This window comes from Urocampus carinirostris, chromosome 14 (assembly GCF_059441175.1).
Source record: "Urocampus carinirostris isolate Australia breed hairy pipefish chromosome 14, RoL_Ucar_1.0, whole genome shotgun sequence".
NCBI lineage: Eukaryota > Metazoa > Chordata > Actinopteri > Syngnathiformes > Syngnathidae > Urocampus > Urocampus carinirostris.
In genome coordinates this window covers 22,057,571-22,083,257 of record NC_142362.1, presented here as the reverse complement: position 1 = coordinate 22,083,257, position 25,687 = coordinate 22,057,571, and the positions used below count along the sequence as shown (strand labels likewise).

Sequence of the window (25,687 nt, the reverse complement as noted above, 5' to 3'; positions counted from 1 at the left end):
AACAATAGTCACATATGTTATATACTAATTATCGTAGTACCTATTAACGTTGTAATGCTACTAGTCACTAAATATCATGTTGGCTATACATACACTAATATTTCAGAACTGACTCGCTATTTGCACAGTTTTCCCCTGAAAATGTTATTCACCCCTCAAAATCTCTGATTAAAATGTGAACAAATGCCCATTTGAGTGACTTCCCTTGAGGGACAGAATTAGTCCTCTCCGTTTCAGTATTTTCGACAGTATGAGTAATAGACTCCCGCTGAGAATAGAATTCTACTGCAGGATGATGGAGGAGGAAACAACCGTAGGGATGTAAATGAGGGGAGAGTTGGACCAAAGTCGCTCACGCTATACCCTGCATCACATGAGCTGATGACGTCAAAGGCGCCTTTAAATCAGATGCTGGACCTCGCTGCGAGGCGCACTTTACGCAAAACCCCGAGCGTGCGGATTACTCCGTAGAGCTGGGAAAATGGGAGGAGACGGCTCGTGGGGTGGAAAGTACTTAACGAGGCACGTTAACAAAGAAATGGAGAAGCCGGATGGCAAGTAACAGGTGGGACTGTGAGGCGTCATTCCCCTCGGTGGAATTTCAAAGGAATGCGCGCAAAGGTTTTCTAAACTCCCCCTCAAAGTGCAGCCAAGCTCACATGCATGGACGCCAGGATGTTTTCTAGCCAGGTGGCTCTCAACTTGAGCGGCTCCAACCTGAGCAACGACCCGGAGCTGTGGGAGCCGCCAGCGGAGGGGGAAGCGCGCCTGTCGCCCACCGGCTTTGCGGTGCTCTCCGTGGTGCTGGGCTTCATCATGACTTTCGGTTTCCTCAACAACTTGGTGGTGCTGTTGCTCTTCTGTAAGTTCAAGAAACTGCGCACTCCTGTCAACATGCTACTGCTCAACATCAGCGTGAGCGACATGCTGGTGTGCGTGTTCGGTACTACCCTCAGCTTCGCGTCCAGTATCCACGGGCGCTGGCTTCTTGGATCCAGCGGCTGCAGCTGGTACGGTTTCATCAACTCCTGTTTCGGTAAGAGGTATTGCATGCGGTTTGAGTGATTATGACTATATTTCCTTCTTCTTTGAGCCCTCTCCTGTTATCACAGGTGTGCCCCAGGGCTCTGTCCTTGGGTTCCTCCTTTTTATAACCTACCCTTATGCTATATCTCCCGTAAATTTAACATTTATTTCCACTGCTTTGCAGACAGTGTTGGATGTGTTACTGAAAAATAAAGAAATCAGTTACGGTTACTATTTACTTTATTTGAAAAATTTGTTGTGTTCAAAGATGCTATGGAAGCCCAAGAGTGCCATAAAACAAACATCCAATTAATTAAATCACCCTTAAACGAAAATTTTATTAACAAAAACCGCCTTTTGAAATAAAAAATATTTGGTAAAAAGAGTATTATCATAATTAGATTGTACTTATTTTTGATTTTAGAACAGCATACTTTCTTTAGTAATGTAATTTGATATGTTAAAATTATTTTTCTTATTATTATATTAAAAAACGTTTTTTAACGAAGAACAGTTTTTTTTTCATAACGTCCTTTTTTAATATTCCTTAATCATTGAAGTATACCGTTGTAAAATGTCTCATCTCATCTCATTAGCCGTACCGCTTATCCTCATTGGGGTCGCGGGGGGGCTGCCCACTGCCCACCCATCTCCGGGCAGTGGGCAGGGGACACCCTGAACTGTTTGCCAGCCAATCGCAGGGCACACAGGGACAGACAACTCATTCGCTCATTCATACCTAGGGACAATTTGGACCGGCCAATTCACCTGAAATGCATGTTTTTGGAACGTGGGAGGAAACCGGAGTGCCCGGAGGAAACCCACGCAAGCACGGGGAGAACATACAAACTCCACACAGGAAGTCTGGAGCTGGATTTGAACCCACGACAGGTTCCCATGACATGAACTGTGCCGCACAAGCGCTAACCACTGCGCCGTGCTGCCCCGTTGTAAAATGTGAAAACTGTCAAATTGAAGCTGTTCTCATCAATTAAATGTTTGTTTTAAAGCTGTTTTTATTAATACGATACTCGTTTTTTAATTGAATTATGGCACTCTTAGCCTTCATGAATTAGAGAGAATTTCAGAATATGTAAAGAAATTGGATTCTCGTATTCTGTGCTTGAGACTGCGCCACCGCTACTGTATTCAGTTCTATATTGTAACTACTGTAGTTATGAACCGCCCTCTCAAATAATACGATCAATGTTGTGTTGCTGGTGGAATTGTGAGTCATATTTTACTTTGTGACCAAAGGAAGAACAGTTGAAGATCAGAAGACCTTAAGATGCTTTTGAAGTAGTGGAGTTACAACATGTTATCATTAACACCTTACAGAACTAATTAAGAACAGAAGTAATCGCGTTTCAGAAACGCATTTCTTTAAACACACTCTTTGCTGGTGACATTCAACTCTACTTTGCCTGCATACCCAATTCCATTTGGTATTTATTATTTATTGTTTGTTTTTATTTTTGTTTTCATTAATGTCACTGTTGTACTCTCTGTACTGCGACTTTGTGTGTCCTGGCACTTTGAAATATAATTTGTAATACTGCATTATTATTAATTTAATCATCATAATTATGATGATAATTTTTATTATTATTATCATTATTATAATAATGATTATCCATCCATCCATTATCTGCAACGCTTATCCTCAGTAGGGTCATGGGGGTGCTGGATCCCATCCCAGCTATCGTCGGGCAGTGGGCAGGGGACACCATAAACTGGTTGCCAGCCAGTCGCAAAGCACACAGGGACAGACAACTTACTTGCTTATTCACACCTAGGGACAATTTGGACCGGCCAATTACCCTGATATGCATGTTTTTTAGAATTTGGGAGGAAACGGGAGTGCCCGGAGGGAACACATTTAAGCAGGGGGAGACCATGCGAACTCCACACAGGAGACTGGTAGCTGGATTTGATCCCATGACCTCAGAACTGTGCCACAGACGCGCTAACCACTCATCTGCCGTGCCGCCCCTAATAATGATTATAATTATCATCATTATTATAATAATAGTTATTATTATTATCATTATTATTATCATTATTATTTGAAGGCGCATATACTTTGAAACATATTTTTTTGCATCAGAATTTTTTTTCTATATCATATCTGCTCCTAGGAGGCTTTACTTCTTAACTGCAACTGTACTTGTCAGTAAGTACATTTCCATTGATTCAATTTCACAGTTTCTCAGTGATGGAGGGGCTAGAGTGGTGTCATGCATAAGTTTGGCTCAAGGGCAAGTGCAGCAGTTTCAGACCAAGTGTGGCAAACACGAGTAAAGCATACAGTAATGTCATCCCACAAAACTGTCAGTAATCCTTCAAGTCAATCACATTTTTTATACAGGCAGTATCCATTTATCGCTGAAAGATATCGGAAGTTCCACTGCAATTCTTTTCAACATTCAGAATTGCGACTTTCCCAAAAGTTTGGAGTCTTTTGGTACCCGCAGCCCCAGGATGGTTGACAATCATATCAGCCCCTTCTTGGTCACGCTCGTGTTATGAAAAATAAATACGAAATTCTTGACCTAAGACCACATTTGCATTTTTCTTGTATATGATAGTTTTTGCTCAGTATGTTTACCACAACGAGGAGGTGCTAAATAACCCGCCATCTTCCTTTAAAAACAGGTGTTGAACTCAGGGTTGACAATACTTGGGACCAGATAGCTTCAAGACCACATTTCAAATATGTTGGTCTTGTTTTGACTCTCTGAAGTTTTGTCTTTCACACCTTGGGATTTTATGATCAGTCAGGGAAAATAAAAAAACAAATCTGATCTGCTTTCTTCAACCTTGCAGTTTATTATGACAGTTAGATGAGTTAAAGGAGTTTTAACTTAATTCACTTTTAAACATTTTAAATAGATGGTGGGAATCGAGATATTTTAATGAAACAAATTGTGCTTTTACTCCAAAAAATAAATAAATTGTAAAGCACTGGTCCAGGTCTCAGGATTTTATTCTAAAGCAAGTCAAAACCAACCCTGTTCTGCTTTTTTTCAACTTTTACGTATGTTTTAGTAAGATAAAGTTAGAAGGGTTAAAGAGGCATTTCAGTTTGAACTGAAGCGTTAGAAACATCTTGGGAATCAAATCTGCTTTAAAGAGGTAAAGTTAATCAAGAAAAGCTTTAACCGCCACAACACTTGAAACAGCACACACTTTCAAATGATCCCATCACTTGCACATTGACTGCATCATTTGCAGTCCTGTGAGTAAGTTATTTCTAATTAAGTGAGCGTTTTATTTCATTATTCATCGTTGAGTGGATGCTTCAGTACTTTGAAATCCTAAATGCAACTTTTTGGATTAAGATAGCTGTCAAAACATGCATATCCACGAAAATATAATTATTACTCATAACTGTCGATTTGTGCCCTTAAAATAATGACTCATACTCATATTGATTAGTTTGTTTAAAAGGTTCCTTGTATGTGAATCGAAAATTTCAATGGTTTTGGGAACCAAGCAACCGTATGTGTAGAATAAAAAAACCTATGGATACAAATGCAAATTATGATGAAGTCACGTAGGATTCAGACATCTGACAGGGGAAACGAATCAAGCTGTGATTCTTCTAACTGCACATGTGCAAAAAAAAAACACAAAATCGGAGAAGCAAGCAAAATAACTCAAACAACTCAGGAACCATCTTATATGTCTTCTCAAACAACTAACATAAAACAAAACATTAAAAATTCTAATGTCCAACTTGTTAGATATAACGTCCTTTTTTCGAACGATACGGCTTATAGGTCTTCCATCTTAATTTAAAAGCTACAGATGCTTCTCGAGGGTAGGATTAGCACGGTAGTAGATGGGGCAAAACATAGAAAAAATTGGAAAAAAGAAATACTTCTACACTGATTTATTGTATTTGTGAGAAAAATAAACCTTTAACGATTTATGAATGCTCATTCGGTGCTAATGACTGGCCAATGTTAGTCTGTTCTCTCTTGTTTTCCCCCTTTCCCTTTATAAAGAAACATTAATCACACATTTCGTTTACCAATTTTTAAAACAATCCCAAATGAACCATCATCATTTTGGTATATTCTAAAAGGTCTTACTTAAATGAGACCTAAATTATAGTATGTTCAACAGAAACCGTAAAATGCAGAGGTCGAATGTGCTCATTGTTTTAGAGATATATTGACATTTTTTGTTGATGTTTTTTAAAAGCTAATATCAAGTCTTAATGTTTGTAATGAAACTTCTCTTGCTTGAAAACATTTATGTACGTGTGTAGAATGTGTAAAATAAGTTATAACCAGCTCTACAGAATATAAATACTCAATTATGACAGGATGATGCTACCTTTTGAACAAGGCAGTCATTTGATTTTTTTGCATATTCAAACTCGGATTTCTATGAACGCAACTACTTTGAATTAATTAATCATTTAATTTAAACCTTGAAGCTGAAGATGGGATAATTGTACATGATGTTCTGTGACCAATATCCGTGGAAGTACTTACTGTTTTACAGCAAATAAATCCTAACGCTTAGTCTTTCCACTTTGGTCATGACACCTTTTTACAGCCTCTTAGAGTTGCTTGTTTTTATTAGGTGGTCTAGTGTGGTACGACAAAAACAGATTTTATGTTTGTATATCTATAAATTAATAAAAATAATGCAGAGCTGTTTTAATTTTATTTCCATGCATCCATCAATCCATCCATTAGCTGCACCGCTTATCCTCAGTTAGGTCGCGGGGTGCTGGAGCCCATCCCAGCCATCCTCGGGTAGTGGGCAGGGGACACCCTGAACTGGTTGCCAGCCAGTCACAGGGCACACAGGGACAGACATTTCGCTCGCTCATTCACACCTAGGGACAATTTGGACTGGCCAATTAACCTAACATGCATGTTTTTGGAGTGTGAGAGGAAACCGGAGTGCCCCGGAGGAAACGCACGCAAGGATGGGAAGAACATACAAACTCCACACAGGAGGTTCGATCTCATGACCTCAGAACTGTGCCGCACACGCGCTAACCACTGTGCCGCCGTGCTGCCCTAATTTTAGTTCATTTAATTGATATAAGGACCATCAGGCTCAAAAACAGTTTCTTCCCCGAGGCCATCACTACACTAAACAAGCACACAAAACTGTGAAAAGCCAGTTGCATTGAAAAATGGGTACTCATATCTTATAAATCAACATTCATATATATTGACGTATATTGTCATTTTTGTTGCTGCTAAATGTTATTGCATTACTTTATATTGCGCTATTGTTACAATGTTTTATATTGCAGAATTATTTCAATTTTGCCCACTCTCGAAGCACTACCGTACAAATATTTTTGCCTATTTCTTGCAAAATTGCTTTTTTTTTCATTTCAAGTCTTTATTATATGTTTACCTTGAAGCGCTCATTAAAAAACAATGTCCACTTCGTTGTTATAAATGACATAACCCACTATTCAATTTACATCAACTCAACTCATTTTCAGAGATGCATCAATTGAAAAGGAAAATAAATAATAATGATAATGATAACAATAATGCTAATACAGTGTATTTCGAAGCACCTTTCAGGACACCCAAGGTCGCTGTACATATAAGTAGGACACAACAATAAAGGAAGCGTAAAACAAGAGTAAAACAAGCAAGTAATAAATAGCAAATAAAACACATTAGAGTTTAAAGGGGCAGTATGTGAGACAGATGGTCAAGAAAAGGCAAGTCTGAAGAGGTGAGTTTTGAGTCCAGATTTGAAGGTGGACAGGGTCGCAGAATTTTGGAGGTCAGGCGGCAATGAGTTCAAGAGCTGGGGCAGAGCAGCTGAAAGCTCTGCTCCTCATGGAGTTGAGGCGGGCAGGGGGTATAGTGAGATGGAGGGAGGAGGATAGTGTGAGGGTGCAGGATGGCGTGGCAATGTGAAGGAGGTCGGAGAGGTAGGGAGGGGAAAGGTTATGAATGGCCATGTAGGTGTAGAGCAGGATTTTGTGATTGATTCCATGCTAAACATGGTAAACGTCTTGACCTGCCAGCAAAAAATAATGTTACTGTAAAAACATATATTGTAATTTGAGCGCAGCTGTAAAGCTAAATAACCGAAATAAACACAGGTTTTTTTCCTCTACCCTCGGTCAAATCCGGTGCCAGATTTCAGCCCAATTTGCATATTTGAGTTAAATGACTCGTAATTGCTTGTACGTGCATATGTGGGAGTGTGATTGCATTGGTGCAGGCACTATCAAATTGTATGACCTGGAATGTGCGCCTCTCAATTGTGTTCATAATTGATCATTTTAAATTGCTTTCTGTCAGACACAAGCAGATGCTTGTGAGCAGTTCCACATCTGGTATAGAGAGGGTATCATCAAATGCATCTGCCAAGAAAATGTTGAATGAAGGTACAGCTATTCAGGTAATTCATTTTTTGAATCGCTCTAATTATCTGTTTCACACAAGGTTTATAATTTTTTGAAATAGGAGAACTGCAATAAAAGAACCACATTCAATCTTATTCTCAATTCTAGGACAAAAAGTCTCTTGTACTTTCAACACCCTAAACCAGAATTTCTCAACCTTTTTGAGCCTCAGCACCCATTCTTTCATTGAAAAATATCTTGAGGCATGCTGTCTTTTGAAAATGTTTAAGGAGTAATTCCTGTCACCAGTTTCGTTTTTGTTTATAATAGCTTAATTGATCATGTTACCTAAATTTACAGTATCATTTTTCTTATAATCTGTGGTCACGCTGGCTCAGGAGATAATAAAAGTTATTTTGGTTAATAATTTAGCTATAAATTTGGATTTTACTATATTTTTAACCAGGTTTTCCAGTTTTACTATATTTCTGTCTTTTTTTATCTAGGGAAATCATGATAATAATACTTCGAATTATGAACAAGTGGAAGGGCTGTGCGCAATTAAAGCATCGCCTGCGTTGAGACGTGAAATCATTTTTGTGTGGCATTTTCCTTTTTTGGCCTGGAAAAATAGAACGTCTTAGTAGGAAAGCTGCTGTGTCAGCAAAACCCAAAATTCCTAGTCACTATTTTAGCAGTGTTCACATCCGGGGTAACCTACCTGACTGTTTGTAAAAGATGGTGTCAATATTTAATGTCCTTCTGGCCTGGGAGAGTGGAATGTCTGAAATTGCTGATTCATCTAAACCAAAGGTTTTGGGGCATTTTACTCATGTGGGGTAACTTACCCGACTCCCTGTGAAATATCTTGGTCATATCTAAACTTCCCCCTCCTTTTCTTGGAAGGACAAATAGACAAAAAAACAGACAAAAACAGACAAAAACAGACAAACACACAGACACACAGATACACAGGCAAACAAGCAAACAGGCAAACAGGCAAACAGGCAAACAGACAAACAAACAAACAGATATACATACTTAAATCCCAAGCAAACACTTTATCACCACCCTCGCTTTACTCGTGGGTAATAATTGTGTGCTAGTGGGATTTTTTTTTTTTTTACTAGATTCTAGGTTTCTATAAAGCAATTACAATGTCAACACCATCAGTGTTACCTGTTTAAGAAGACATTTTTGCTCCTGAGCTGAAAGACAATGCACTCCACCATTTTTATCCGGCTGTCTATGTGAAGATGGAGGTATTGCAGCTGGACTAATTTCCACTGTCATCTGTCTGAAGCCTAGGTCTGAAGCCTAGGTAACATCATTGTAATTTGCATAGCATACAACTCTGATTTGTATGTGTAGGTCTTCCCCTGTACTTGTTTACCCTGTACTCGTAGCTTTTCGACATGTAGGTTTTATGCCGTTGCTATAGAATTTGATTCATCCCTGTAGCTTTCCGACCCATATCGGTAGTTGTGTTTTTTGTGCGTCGTTCATAAACTTTAACATTTTTGATGCGCACCAAGAAACCTTTTAGATTAGGCATGTCAAAGTCTGTTTGGCTCGGGGGCTGGATCAAGACTTTCTGTTCTCTAGACGGCCAGATCATTAAAAAATGTCAACAACAAATATTTAGCTTTGTTTTTCAGTACTATGCCCTTGTCACAGACCAGAAACTGACACAGGACCCAATAGCACTCATATTCTCAGTTTGTATTAATAAAGAGGGAGAGCAGGGCTTGCTTCCACGATCCGATGGTTGACGGACAAAAGGAGCAGGAGATGCGGAAGTGGCACTTCCGTGTCTAGCGAGGAGGGTCGAAGACAGGCGTGAATTGCAAGTCGCTAGCCGGGACTGGAGAGCAAGGGCGGTGTCAAGTTTGGAAACGAGGTCGGCAACAGGAGGCAGGCAGGTAACGGGGCAAAACAGATCGGAAAACAGGCAGGCAGGCAGAACGGGGCAGAATCAGGTCCGGAGACAGGTTGGCAACGAGGATCAGGCAGAGAAAAGCAGGGCAGGAACAGAGTCTGATGTAAGAGCACCGAGCTGGGGGCAACGGTTCGCATAACGATTTGACAGGGATCCCTTGGAAGTCGGGGGTTCAAAAAGAGTACATCAGCCAATCAGCTGTCCGGGCTGTTGGCGCCAATCAAGCAGTCGCAGGTGCTCTGAATCAGACATCATGACAGCCCTATCAGTCTACATTTGTAGCCGACCCCTTTGAAATATAAGGGATGCTTTTAAAGCACAGCATAGTTATTCACAAACAATTGAAAAAAAAATCATGTTTGCCATTGAATGTGTTCGCAATTTGTTTAATTTAACAGTTGAGTAAATTTTAGCTTTACATCTGAACCTACTTACCACAAACATCCCCAACCTGAACAAACTCAAGTTTACTATGAATGACAGTATGCTTTCTTCAATCGTTATAATGATTTTGAATAAACAAAAAAGAAATACAAAATAGGAGTTGTAGCAGTCAAGGTGCAATAACCTCAGATCAAACTAATAGGCTGGGCGAGAGAAAATACTCCATAATTATTTTTTCTTTTTAACATGAAACTGGACTGGATGTCAGCTGTTTTACAGCTTCACTGCCTTATAGCGGAGGGAAGGAGCATTTGGTTTGTATTTCTAAAAAAAAAATCCTAACTTTTGAAAGAAATGAGCTAGAGACTCTTTCTAGTTCCTTTTTAATTTTTTTCACATACCACGGGCTGGAATAAATCATCCAACAGGCTGGATCTGGCCCGCGGGTCAAATATTTCCCATGCCTGTTTTAGACACATAAATCAATAAATTTCTAGGTATGAGGTGTCATTCAATGGGTACAAATCAACAGTACAGGTGTGAATGGTCTTCTTGTGAATAAGCCTTCTATACACCTTTTTTATTTTTTTGCCTGTTTCAATTTCAATGACGATTGGTAAGCAACAAGTCCAGGGAGCCTCTGCCCACTATCTAAAATCAGCTGCCACGAACTCCAGCACGTACTTAGACTCTTGTAAGGAGAAGTGGGTGGACAATGAATAATTGTTCTTGGGAATCATAGCATTCTCAAGCCCAACACTACTTACTCAAGGTTCTCGGGCTAGATCCATTCTGCCATAAGGCCTTCTCAAGCAATGGTTTTCAACTGGTGTCAGGCAGGGGAGAGCATTTCGATATTATCATTAACTCGTTATTGACTTCATGAAGGAAAAGGAATTGTTTATTTATTCATTTTACACATCTTAGCACGGCAGCAGACAGAAAAAAACATACAGAGAGTAATCAACACAACTGCTTTCTGCCCAGTCTAAAGAACATCGCCAGCTTGCGATACCATAGCAGAACCATCAACATTATAAAAAACTGCCCACCCCAGCCACCATTCCTTTTACCTGTTGCCCTCCTGTAGGGCCATCACAACCCTAAATGAGCGCATAAAACTGTGAAAACATATCTTGCGTTTTTTTTGTATTTTTATTTTTTTGGTTAATGTTGCTGCTTAATGTTATTAGGTGAAGCGTGATCGTGGATCGGAACAAGTCAATTAGCCAGGACGAGAGAACGAAGCATGGTCGGGGATCGATACAGGCAGCAGGGGACGGAATCAGGCAGGTTACGAATAGCAGGGACAAGAGAACAAAGCGTGGATCGGGGATTGATACAGGAAACAGGGAACCGAATCAGGCAGAATACGGGTAGCCGGGACAGGAGAACAAAGCATGGATCAGGGAGTGATACAGGAAACAGGGAATGGAATCAGGTAGGATACAGGAACAGGTAAGGAACAACAATATAGCAATATTCAATAACGTTGTCGTCTGCTACCAGTGACCGAGATGATCCGGATTCGAGCGAAATGGCAGATTTTTCCCTATCGCTATCGTTTTACCTTCTTTTCTCTCAGCCCGTCTTTCATCTCTCTAAATGATTTTTCCAAGGTGTTACCTGAGAATCTTCATGTTTACTCATGTTCTGTGTGGAGCACTCATGCTCAGTGCAAATGAAAATAATGATCCATAAACACTTTGGTAATGAAAGTCAAGTCATGTTTATTTGTATGGCCCTTAATCACAGAGTCTCAAAGGGCTGCATAGACCACAGATTATTGAAACTTACAGACTATTATGACACCATTTCCTGATCTAAAACCTCCATGAGGGCTAGGAAAAACTTAAAAACCTAAACATGAGGAAAATAAAAAAACCTTGAGAAGGGACCACACATGAGGGTAATCCCCATTCCGGGATGACCAGGTTGCAATGGATGTTGCAATAACAAATAATACACATATATTGTCAACATAAAACATAGGTTATTTATATGCTATAGAGAAGCCCCCTAGCACAGTGAAGTTGCAACTGCACTTTGTTCTAAAAAACTTAAAATAAAAACATGTTCCCCGAGGTCACACAATCACCCTTGATGGCGCCCCGCTCTCCCCCAGGCGGTCACTATTTGAGAATCACTAGTTTCGATCAAAGTTCATCAACTCATGAAATAAAGCTCATTATAATATTCCTCATCTATATCAACAATAAAGGGGAAAAACATAAATATAGCTACTTCCAATACTTAATTGTGTGCCATTCAATACCTCGAAGAAAGATGCATAATAGATGATCCTCTGCGGTTTCTAAGCTACCTGTCTATGACATTTTACATTACTTGCGACATAGAATTCAAATTGTCATTAAAAATAAACGAGTTATTTCCGAAAAGCTCCAGGGTTGGTGTCACTAAGGATAAACTTCAAACTCAAAGTACTTCACAGCGAGCCGGCCAATCAAGCAGCATGTCTGCAAAGACATCCAGCAGCGTTTGCTCCTTTTAGTACGCGGTAGGAAGCCAGAGGTGTGGCAAGATATTGTGTCTCTTATCATAGAATCGAAGAACATTGCCACATTGGAGTAAGCTCAAGGGGGCTATCTAACGCATTCGCTTTCAAGACAAGGACACCATTAAGAGGGAACGACGATATCGCTGCTGAAGATCCGGGAAAAAAAATAGAATAGTGTGGGGTTATTACTTTACAGGAAAAACGTTTATTTCCAATATATTTGACACAAGTCCTTGAACCTTTATACAGTGCCAAGCGAAAGTGTTTCGCCGCCAAGTACTTTTAGTCACATTTCCACATTTCAGGCTTCAACCTTCAAGCTAAAAAAGAAAATATTGTCATGATTACTGATGTGATCGGGGATCGGAACAAGTCGGGTAGCTAGGATGGGAGAACGAAGCATGGTCGATACAGGCAACAGGAGACGGAATCAGGCAGGTTACGAATAGCAAGGACAAGAGAACGGATCATGGATCAGGGATCGATACAGGGGACGGAATCAGGCAGGATACGGGTAGCCAGGACAGGAAAACGGAGCGTGGATCGGGATCGATACAGGAAACGGGACGGAATCAGGCAGGGTACGGGTAGCTGGGACAGGAGAACGGAGCGTGATGTGACCTGTGCCTGCTCATTTGGCGACAACCGCCACGGGTTGAGATTGGCTCCCTGTCACTATTTGAACTCAGTCCTGTCAGTACCCAGTTGTCAGTCTGTCTGCGAACCTCAATGTATACTAGGCAAGCCTTTTTCGACCCTGACTCCTGCCTGTCAAGTTTCCGGCTACGACCTGTTTTGATCCTGACCAAGTCTCTTCTCCCGTCCCGGCTTACTACTCGTTTCTAACCCCGACCATGCCTTGCTCTCCCAATCCCGGCTACCGACCAGTTTTTCCCTCCCTGACACCGCCGTCGCTCGCTACAGAAGATCCACTTCCGTGTTCGGATCCCAATCCGAGTATGAGAGAGACTTGCTTCCCGCGTCCAGCGAAAACCGGATTGTGGGCGCAGCCCCTCCTCGTTCCTTCAATAAAACTTATGGTACGCTACGCAATTGGGTCCTGTTTCCGTTCTGGTCCTGAGAAATATTTTCTAATAATCAACAACATGTAAAGAGGAACCAAATGATTTCAACATTCTTTATTATATTTAAAACAGAAAATACTATAAAAGAGGTGTTGCAAAAATATTGGGAAATATTTAGATGGCGGCCTTTGTCTTCCAAATAACGCACATTGTTCATAACTTTTAAAATACACACTGTGCATTTTCTGAACAGTGTGAAATAGAAGTAATTGGCCTTGCTGTAATCAACATTAATCACGAAATAGGGAAGCAGATTGCTTATGACGATATTATCGTTGATTTTGCACAAGGAAAGACCGAAAGGTCAAGTTTTTTTCATGATACAACTACATTTTCTTTAGTGCCTTGACTATTTTTATGTACAGTATATAGTGTATTGGTATTTATTGTTCAAGCATTTTGACAAATATTTGCCATTTTTATGTATATAGTGTATATGTATTCATATTTTGTATTTTAGCATTTTTTCTAAATATTTGCCACTTTTATGTATATAATGTATTTATATTTTTTATTTTAGCATTCGTACACTTGACAAATATATCTTCCTCTTTTATTAGAGTTAAATATGTGTCTTGGCCATTTTTGAGTGGGGGTATTGGAGGTGGTCTCGCCCAGGGAGTCATTTCGTGTAGAACCGCCACAGGCACCGAGGCCCGACTGGAGAACGCTCTCGAACCTGCGCATCTCTTCTTGGCTCTTGGGATCACTAGTAGACCAGAGCTAATGCTCCGGACAGGAACATAGCCGGTACAAAATGCTGCAGTGAGGCTTTTAACTAAAAGAAAGAAAGAAAGTTTGATCACATTACCCCGATTTTAGCTAACATGCTTTGGCTCCCTGTCAGCTAAAGATGTGATTTTAAGATTCTGATGGTATTCTTTAAAATCATGATTGGACTTGCTCCCTCATATCTTCCAGAATTAATGTCCTCCTATGGGAAGCAACTAAAAGGCCCATGATCACATTGGATGAACTGGAAGCATACACAGCTAAAATTGGACAATTGTATATATGCCAACACCTACACACACTCTGAATAAATCTGCCCTTCATGGAAGAGTGGCAAGAAGAAAGCCCTTTCTAAAAGAATACCATTAAAAGAACTATTTGGTGTTTGGAAGAAGCCACAGGGGAAACACAAATCACATGTGGAACAAGGTGCTCTGATGAGATGAGACAAAATAAACTTTTTGGCCTGAATACAAAGCGTTACATTTGGCGTAAGAGTAAAACTGCACATCTCTCTGAAAGCACCATCCCCACTTTCAAACACGGTGGTGGCAGCATCATGCTCTAGGGTGGCTTTTCTTGAGCAGAGACTGGGAAGATCGTTAGAGTTGATGGGAAGTTGAATGGACCCAATACAGGTCGACTCTAGTAGAAAATCTGTTTGAGTCTGCAAGAGACCAGATATTGGCGCGTAAATTCAACGTCAAACAGGACAACGATGATTTACCTTCATATTTATTCATTTAATCATTCATTCATCCATTAATTATTGGCAGGCTCAGTAATCTGCCCAGAGCCCTTCACAAAAAATCCCGGAAGCCGTTTCCCGTAACATAAGTCTTTGAAAAAGCTGTTGGTTTAGCCAATCCGATTCCGAGTTGGTGTCTGAACGCTTGCTAGCCGGCGTTGAGAAATGTCACCGGTTTCACAAACCCAATTTGATAGGGGGCGGTAATACACCAAAGCGATCGCGCCAACAGATGTTAAGAGAATAGCTGCACAAGGAAATATGGTGTATTGTGTGAGAGGGCGGGACAAATAAAGAAAAAGAGAGAGAGGGAGAGAGCGTGAGAAACAAAAGATAAAAAGTCGTGAGAGAGGGGGAAAAGAAAGGGAGAGGAAGACAGAAATAAAAAGAGAAATAGAAAGACAGAAGAAGAGAAAAGAGAAAAGAAAGCGTGAAGGGTATGAAGAGAGAAAAAGAAAAGAAAGAAAAGGAAAAAATGAAGTTAGAGCAAAATATGTTAAAAGACACAGGGAGAGAAAGAGACAAAAAGCAACAAAGGAAGAGAAAAAGAGACAGAGAGTGAAAGAGACAGAGACAGAGTGGGAGAAAAGGGGTGGAAAAGAAAGAGATAGAGAGCGAGAGAGAGAGAGAGAGAGAGAGAGAAAAAAAAGAGAGATAGAGAGAAATGAATACAAGTACAGTGTCTTTGTGAGAGGCACCTGGCTTTGGCAACATGAAGTTGACATATTTCAGCCTGCAGCTTGTTTTTCTGTTTCGCTTGTCTAAATGTTGTCTTGCGGGCTGGATTCTATCCCTTAGCAGGCCTGATCTGGCCCGCGGGCCGCCTGTTTGACACCTGTGGTGAGATACATGTTGCAAGGTACGGAGTAAGCCCTTTATAATGGGGAACACACACGCACACAAAAAAAATCAAATAATCCGACTGTTCTCAAAATGTACAAATAATCTCAATCCATATGTCCAGGTGATTATTATACAGCAGATATGACCAATCTCATGAGAGCCTTCCTGTGTGGAGTTTGCATGTTCTTCCCGTGCTTGCCTGGGTTTCCTCCTGGCACTCCTGTTTTCTTCCACATTCCAAAAACATGCATGTCAGGTTAAGTGGCCGGTCTGGATTGTCCTCAGGTGTCAGAACTCGAACAGACGGTGGACCCAAACGCGTAACATTTTCATACCAAGCTTTATTTTACGGAAGCGCAGGAACGCAAACACCAGTGATTCAGCGATCGCTGGGCAGGAGAAGTGGGGCAGAGAAGTCAGGCACGGGAAAACAAGAAGCCAGGGGTAGACGAGCAGGAACCCGGACAGGACAGGACAGGAATCGATACCAGATACACGAATGGATACCGGACAGGACGGGACAGATGGGATTGGTACCGGATACACGAGCAGATACCGGAAAGGATGGGACAGACGGGATCGATACTTGATACAGGATGCAGAAGCAAGATGCCGGACAGGGCGGGACGGACGGGATCGATACCGGATACAGGATGCAGGATAAAGATACCGGACAGGACGGGACAGACGGGATCGATACCAGATACTGGATACATGAGCAAGACACCGGACAGGACGGGAGAGACAGGATCAAAGCCAGATACTGGATTCACAACCAGGATACCGGACAGTCAAAATGCATGCCTTGCAAGTAAAGAGGTTCGTTGACGGACTGACCAGGAGTTTAGATAGGAGGGGAACCAATCAGGCACCGAGCAGCAGCTGGCGCCAAACGAGCGGGCACAGGTGAGGGTAATGGGCAGTCGTGACACTAGGTGTGAATGAGCGCGTGAGTCGTCCTTCTCTGTAAACCCCGCGACTGGCTGGCAACCAGTTCAGGGTGTCCCCTGTCCACTGCCCAAAGATAGCTGGGATTGGCTCCAGCACCCCCGCGATCCTACTGAGAATAAGCGGTGCAGACAATGAACGAATGAATGAATGACCAATCTGAAGTGACTACATTTCTGTAACAAACTGTTTTCATAATTTAAAACACTACAAATTGCCATTCACTGCACATCGACAAATTCCAGCCTTTCATCGGCTTTGTCCAATGCGTTTGGATTCCGTACCGTATGTACTTAGAGATGTACAGTGTTAGGTCTAGTATTAGTATTGCAGGAAATAGCAAACACGTAATCATTAGCGGATTAGAAGAAAAATTGCGCTGACAGGGGTTTAAAGTCTGCTTAGTACATTCCATTACAGCTGAACAAACAAATGTGTTTATGCAGAACTGACCAAGAAAAAAGGGAAGTTGAGCAATTTGAAATACTGTATTTTAGAAAAAGAAAAGGAAAAACATTTGACAGGACTTATTTTAAATAAAAGTATATGTTTGCATTGATCCCACTTTCCAGAGACAGGCTAATCAAAATAATATACAGTATTACTCAAATTCACTAATGGCATATCCTTTTTTTGAATTGTACATCTAAATGTGAAGTTTGAATTGCTTCTACAAGTGCACATTGAATAACTGAACCGAAAAAATGCTGCTTGAAGTCGTCCTTGTGGATTCCGAAAAATCAAATCAAATAATAGGACTTCAGCAACCCGAAAGCCTGAAAGACACTTATTGCAATTTGAACAAATGTCTCATCCAAAGAACAGCAAAATGCATTTCTATAGAACAAAATGTGATTGCAAGAGAAAGGGATGGGAATGGACAATACAAACCGAAGTGAAGGACAGTAAAAAAAATGAAGCAGTCTTGTCCTTTAAAAATCCAAATAAGAACAAAATTCAGCTTCTGCGCGAGTTAACAATATCCCCAATGTTCAGGTTTGAAAGGATTATGTCCAGCATTTATGTAAACAAGTGTTACCCATGGACATGCAGCAAGAATTGCTTGGGTTCGTCCCTGCCCCCGTTGGGTAAAAGTCAGCAAAAACGCTGGACTGTTCACTATTTAAGTACTAAGTAGGTAAAGAGAGAATCTGCTATTGTTAAAATCCATCAGGTATGAATTCATACCTGTCAACCTCCACGGCTCCATGCCCATACAAACTGTCGTATTTTCCCTGACAAAATACAAAATAATCTTACACCATTTTTTTTTCATACGTGTTTATTTATGTAGTTTAACATGTTATATTGTACATGTGTTTCCATATATCATATACATTGTTAATGAACATTTTGTTGTGAGACACTGAGTTGCTCGACATGAATGAGGTTTATTATAAAAAAAGTTCCAAAATTAAGTAGCTTGGACGTTCACTGTAGAAGGAAAAAATACATGCAAATATAATTACAGTGGAACCTCGGTTCTCGACCAAAATCCGTTCCAGAACCCTGTTCGAAAACTGATTTGTTCGATCACCGAAATAATTTTTCCCATTAAAAATAATGTAAATCTTTTAATCCGTTCCAACACCCTGAATGTTTACCTTGAATGTTTAACGTAAACATAAAGCTAACCCAGGCTAATCGTACGTTTTCGTTATCATAATTTTCTGTACGAAAGATTCCCCTAACATGAACATATGAAAATAAAAAAATCAGGTCTTTTACAAGTCATTTAGCACCCGGGTCTCCACAAGAAGTGGTGAGCGGTTCATTGGAAAGGGGGCTCCGTTCCAACACCCTCAATGTTGGGCTCCGTTCAGACACCCTGAATGTTTAACGTAAACTTAAAGCTAACCCAGGCTAATCGTACATTCGTGTTATCGTAATCTTATGAATAGGATTTCTTACCTTTGTGGTGGTCAGCAGAAGGCGCTCGCACACCTCCTTCATATTTGGCTATTATTTCTTTCTTAAATGCAATAGTTGTACGCACTACTTTTCTTTTTTCATCTATAGCAACTTTGCTGCTTGCACTGACTTTCTTCGGAGGCATAATAAGGGGCTAAAACACCCGTACGCAGCTCAGCATCGCACCCTAGCGTACGCGCTCATGCATAACCGGCGTTCGAACTCCGATTTATTGACCGAACAGCGAAGCAAGAATTTCTCGAAATTTTTGGTCAGACACCGATTTGTTCGAACTGAGAGGCGTTCGAAAACCGAGGTCCCACTGTAAATAGAATTTTCTTATTCAAATTATTAATTCATTTTCTGCATTAAATTATTGTTGGTAATATATTGATTAAAGGGATAAACACAAAGCTGTCTTGTTTAATTTTCTCCTTTTATACTTCCATTTTTTCTTAACTTCTTTAAACAACATAATAATTCGTAATATAATGCAGCAAAGCAAGTGAGCCGTTTGAGAGCCGGCTCTCTTTCATGAGTTGAGCCGAAAAAGCCGGTTCTCTAAAAGAGACAGACTTCCTTTCACTACATAACTACCACAGAATGATGCATGATGGGAAATCCCCAGGCGGCAGACGCATGCGCACAGTAGCATAAAAAAAAAGATACCGAGGATAGAGGCTACCGCGGCGAACTGACTTGATTGATTTGCCGTTTCATCATGGTCGGTATATACCGGATGGTACCGATAATTGACACATTTGCATTATTTCCGTACAGATTTTCTTGTACGTCGTACACGTCTTAAAATGCATTATAAACGTACTTTGTATGGCAAAAACGTACAGGTTGACAGGCATGTGAATTGAACCCATAACATTGGCAGAAATTTCAGTAGAGTGAAACCTAGAGCAAACAATATCCTGGAAGGGGCAACAATTTCTCATGAGTGCTACAGCAGGGTTACTATTAACCTCAAGTCAGTGAAAAATTGATTCAAAGACAAATAATTCATAATACTGATAAATGTATTCCGTTGTTAATATTTGACAAAGGAGATTGCATAGGAGGCCAGTTCATTTTTTTGACTGATATACCTTATTGTTGATTGTTATTTTGACTTTTGTGCTCAGTTTACATCAGGCCCTCTAAGGGATTAAATGTGGCTCGCAAGACAAGGTTCGGAGAAGCTGCAGGTTGAAATATGATCACTTGATGTTGCCAAAGCCAAGTGCCTCTCCCAAAGCTGTACTTTATTACTATAGTATTTCTTTCACTCTCTCTCTCTTTCATTCTCTCTCTCTTACTCTCTCTCTATCTCTCTTCCTCTTTCACTCTCACCGTCTCTCTTTTTCTCTTCCTTTGTTCCTTCTCTCTTTCTCTCTGTGTATTTTTACCCTCTTTTGCTTTCTCTTCCTTTTCTCTCTTTCTCTCTTCCTCTTGCTTTCCCCTTCTCACACTTTCCTCTTCTCTCTTTCTCCCCTTCTCTCTTCTATCCTTCTCTCTTTCTCTCTATTTTTCTTTGGATGTCATTCTTTCTCTTTCGTTCCACTCTCTCTATTTCTCTTCTTATCTCTTTTGTTTCTCATTCTCTCTCTCTTTTTTCTCTCTCTCTCTCTTTCTCTTATTTCTTTCTCTTTTTTCCTTTCTCTCTAATCTACTATTTTGGCCTCTGAGAGAATGTTTGTTCTATTGTCTGGCTCCCGAGTTAAAATAAGTTTGACACCCCTGGTTCACATCATAGTCATTATTGGCCAATAATGTTGATAGACCTTGATTTCCATTGATTTTTTTAATCAAATAAAACGTTTGCTTTATTCTGATTTTGAAATCTTCGGTTTGGGAATTTCAGCTTGTTTTGCAATTTGCATTCTCGGCAGCCAATCAGAAGCCTGCATCGAATAACTTAACGTGCTTCCGGACTTTCCTAAGCGTTATAAAGTCATGCATTTGCATATTATTTTCCAAAGTAGACGCACAGACAACACAAGAAAAATAGATAAGTGGTTAGGAATCAAGTCAAAACCTCAGCTCCAGAAGAAATATTCAAAAGAAGCCAACAAAATTAATGACGCTAAAAAACGTAAAAGTAAAAGCATTGTGGAAAGAGTAGTTCATGTGACTTGTAGCAGACAACGCAACGCAAACATTGCATGAATGAAGATGAGTAAATACAGATACATACTGATGGCAGATGGAAAACAGCGATGTCATATACAAGGAATGGATGTTCTGAGTAGATTTATAATAAACTTGATTTTAAAGTGTTTTTCTGTTTTATATTCTGATTATCAATCCTTAATACTTTGCTATAAAGGCTTTTTTTGCGATTAGTAGTCTTATTGTGCTTCAAGTTGTGAAAAATGGGGCAGGCAACTTTATAGGTGGGCAGGCAACTTTTCAGAGTTGTCTGCCCTGGTGTCCGGTAACTTTTTGTCATGAGTTTCAGACACTGCTTTAGGGCTGATTAGTGTTTTTCAATCTACACGATTTGATAATGAAAATGGCTCAGGGAGTACTTTAAGAACAGATTTGGAATTTGGACATTAGAGTTTTATGTAGATTCTCCTCCTGTTCTCCTTGCAAGTTCAAAATGATTTAATGTTTTCTCTTCTTATTTGGAATTTCTACTTAACAATACACTGATCAAATATGCACATAATGTAAAGATAAAACAACTATATTGTAATAAATACAGCATATGTTCATATGTGCAAAACATACACAAACTATTGTATTTTTTATAATGCATTTCACAGTTCTACCTCAACACTAAAACTCAAAACTGTTAATATTAATACACTGTTTCTTCCAAATATGGAAAACAAATTCTGCCCAATTGTGTATTGTGCAGTGGAAATTTTGTTAAATCCTCGTGTTCTCTTTGGATCAAAATGACCCACCACTGTCCTGTTAATAAAAAGCTTTTAAAAATCCTCAAAATTACATTTTATATAACTTTAAATCATACGTCTATTACTCGATTGGTCCCAATAGTAAAAAAAAATGTTGTTTTTATTCAAATTTTCATGTATTATGGTTTAAAAATAAATACAAAGATGGTCCTTAAAATGAGGTCAACATGAGGGTTAAGCGCAACTAGCAATATCTGCTATCTTGTGTTGGATTATGATTCATGATTAAAATATTTTATTACAGTAGTGTACTTACGGTTGGGAAGCCGTGGATTTGGAAATGTTACTCCCCAAATTAAGTAGCTTTTGGTCAAACAACTTTGTTTTGCGTTTAAAAAAAATGGAGGAATAAATTCAAACAATCTCCACTGTGTTAGGTCTTTTGAATTATGATACTGTATTTTCTCTACACATTTGAATAATTTTATAAATCACATAACTAGGAAGAGAGCATTCCTGAAAGGTTTATGTTGTCCCATCAGCTGTAAAGTAAGTAAGAGTATACTCTATACTTGCCTTTGTAATGTGTTGAAATGAAATTCAGATTACCGGAGGGTCGTAATTCGAAAACAGCACTCATACTCAAAGAGAAGAACAGAGAACAGAACAAACTTGTGATGTAGCACGCGGCTCGAGTGTTGCTTTCTCAGCAAATTTCATTTAATGTTGCAAATTAAGTTACAGAGACACTCACCAGATCTTCTGAAATTCTCTTTATAAACTCAAACCATTTTTCTCGGCGCCTTCCAATTTTGAATACGTTCAAAAGTAATCGAGTCAACTCCGAGCCTGGTTTTGCACTGAGTGCACCCTAATATATATATATATATATATATATATATATATATATATATATATATATATAGAAATTTTCTATGGGATTTTTAATATTATTATTTTTTTTAAACAGCGTTTTATTTTTTTATTGTCTTGCCCATTTCGGCTGTAATCTAGATTAGTTAGAGCAGCGCATGGACATTATTTATAAGTTAAGGTAAGACAATAAAACCATGTCTTTATGCTACAGGTGATATATCGCTCTCTTTCTCTGCCTATCAAATGAGGAAAATTATGTAGATTCATTTATTTGTAAATTTGACTGTGCCTCACCAGACACGAACATCAAGGCACTCTGCTTGGATAATGTGTCATGAATGCTATAAGACGCAATCATCCTCTCAACTCATGAATTAAAACCCAAAATAGCGGCAATAAAATGCTCGATGCACCTCCTGTAATGATAATTATGAAGGCTTTGGAATCTTTATTAAAGCTTTACCTGTGTGTGCGCTGTTTGTGTAGGAGTCTTCATAGAAAAAAAAAGACAAAAAAAAACAAAGATTACAAACCAAATTTACCCTGGGTAGGAAAAAAAATAGTAGCCTTATAAGATTAAAAGATCAGCCAGGGAATGTTTTTTATTATTGAATCATATTTTTCTCTGTGATTAATTAATAATAAAAATACATTATACTTCGAAGCGCCTCTCTGCCTGTGCACCATGATGGTGTGATCACCTTCGAGGGCCACCTCCAGGCCTGGCTCGAGAGAGGAGCCACTACCTAGAAAGGCCACCAGTGTTGGCTTAGGTTGCTGGTTCATATTCCCATTATGTCAAGAATCCACTCTTGGTGGAGTAGAAGCATAGTGCCGAAACACAAATTAGTGTAGTAACAGAGCTCCGTATTCGTACAGGTATCGGTAAATAGGAATTCAAGAAGCGAGGCGACAATCATGGTCTAAGATGCAGGTAAGGAGTCCGTGATCCAGTGTAATCAATCAGCGAATGCGACAGTCCAAGAGTCAGTCAGGTGGTACTTGTGAGCTGGAAGGGCGGGCAAGGATAAGTTACACTGGATTATTAAAAAAACAAAACAAGACAAGAGTGCTTGGGATGGGACAAGGAATGCAACAAAAAAGCACAGAACCAAGGGGACAGACTGTTTAGATAGTGAGGAGGAAGAGTCATAATAGGAGGGAAAACAAGACATCTGAGCAGCTTTGAGAAGGAAAATTGAAAGTTTGTGACCACATAAGGTAAGCTTAAGTGACATAGAGGAGAGAAAGAGAATGAGAGGGAGAAATAGAGGGAACCTACACAGACACAGGAACCAGAGTGTTGTATGTGACATAAGGACCTCCCTGAGAGAGACTATGGCTCAGTCCCGTTACTCCCTCTTTTTGTCCATTTTACTTCTTACTCTAGCAAAGCACATTCGTAAGGAAACAAAGACTTTTTTATTCAATACAAAACACAATTTAAATCATTTTCATTTTATTTCACAGCATAGTTCTGGGCAACCACGTGAAAGCATATATGTTGGCCTCAGGCTTTTTCTTTAAAATATTCAAGCAGCTAGTGTTGAACAGAAAGGGCAAAAAAATGTAGAATCCGATCGGTCAGTCAGAGGTTCATCTCAGTGTATATGTCAGCTACATGATTAGGACAGTTGAAAGGTGAACCTTCTTGTTATTTTCTCTCCTTCTACAACATACCAAACAAGAGGTGGAAAGCATTTAGATTTTCATTGTTGTTTATGCCCCCCACTGACAGCCTCCCTCTTGCTGCAATTTAAGTTCAATTTTGTTCAGAGCTGTAGGGATTAAATGTGAAGCAACAACCACCAAGGCAGGCTCCCTTCCAAGAAATTTACTCTTCAATGGTTTGATAGACATTTTTTCAATTTATCTATATACCAAAGCCATATCCCCATAGTGGGAGGAGCCTAGTCTCAAGAACACACATTCATCAAACACTAATTCCCCTTTGCTCTTCCCAACCTGACACCGAACATTAAGCCCACAGCACATCGAGGCACAACTTGCTGTGCCCAACAGCAACACTGGTTTACCCTCTCTGCATCATATGCGTTAATATCAGTCATTCTTAACTACCCTTTGCCATTCACATCTATGTCTTTCACACACTCTTGCACCCTTTAAATTAACCAACCTCACACAGCACATTTTGCCCCATCCATCCCACCATATTTGGGCCTTCTTCTCATTCGATATCCCACCACTTCTGCAGTACATACTCTTTTTGTGAAACAGCCTTCATTCATTCTTTTTATATATCCAAAACATCTCAAAACATTTTCATCCACCCTTTTAGCAAGATTTCTCACCACACCAGTTCTTCTCCTTACGTCCTCATTCCTTAACCTATCGAGTTGTATCACTCCACAATTTCAAAGACATTCAACTCCAACAATCTTACACCAACATCATTATACATTTCAAATTCAACACAAAGATTGACAAAAATATATAACTAAGTAGCTCAACATGTTTGAATTGTGTTTTCAGGTTACGTCATTTGTAATGGCATGTTAAGAGGTGGTATTAATGGGCGTCTAAACAACTATTTGAAGGCCAAATAGAAAACAATTGGCATTGTTGGTAAATTCCGGGAAGCTGTTGGATAATCTAGAATAGAATAGAATAGAATAGAATAGAATATGCCTTTATTCTAAGAGCTGAATGGAGCAGAGCATTATATTATAAGCCCACAACATTGTTGTATACATAAGCATAATGTAATTTTATTCATGAAGTACTATCACATGAGTGCTGGAGCCCGTCCCAGCTGACTTTGGGTAGGGGACATCCAGGATTTGTTGCCAGCCAATTACGGAGACAGACAACCATTCACTCCACACTCATTCCTCGGGACAATTTTGACTTGCCAATTGACCTGCCATGCATATTCTTGGAATGCGGGAATGCCCAGAGAAAATCCCCTCAGGGGCAGGGAGAACATGCAAACTACACACAGGGAGGCTACTATAATTTCCAATAAAGTCAAGGCCATTACCACAAATCCTCGGCTATGCAGAAGCAGACATTACCATGGGAGGTTACTGCGTCTCTCAGGCAAAATGACAGTTTTGCTACATTCTGAAAAAGTTGTTTTGTCAGAGAAAAAAATATATTCCTCCTTCCTACTCTTTCTTTCTTTCTTTCTTTCTTTCTTTCTTTCTTTCTTTCTTTCTTTCTTTCTTTCTTTCTTTCTTTCTTTCTTTCTTTCAGAATACTCTCACCAATGCAGCATTATCATGCAAAAGCATATTTAGAAACAACACACAAATGGTGGCATCAGGTAGGTTGTAATCACCCATGGGCTATTTTATGAATGTCTTTTAGATGATTACAAAATTTGAACAATGAATAGAGGATTTTCTCTGTGGGGTTTTGTTTCTGTTTCCTCCTGGGGTTCCTGAGGACACTCCCGATTATTTCTTCCCGCTGTTTTGTTCTGCTCGCCCACATCGTGTAGAGACACATCCCTA

General features: G+C 39.7%; 1 protein-coding gene across 1 annotated transcript in view; it reads left to right on the top strand.

Annotated features, from left to right (window-relative positions):
• The first annotated feature begins 451 nt into the window (after positions 1 to 451).
• The window catches only part of tmtops2b (teleost multiple tissue opsin 2b), a 75,430-nt gene continuing 50,194 nt past the window's right edge, over positions 452 to 25,687 (top strand). The window contains exon 1 of the mRNA XM_088353376.1: positions 452 to 1,036. Within this exon, the coding sequence (XP_088209502.1) occupies positions 664 to 1,036 (373 nt within the window). The 5' untranslated portion in view covers positions 452 to 663. The remainder of the gene's footprint in view (positions 1,037 to 25,687) is intronic.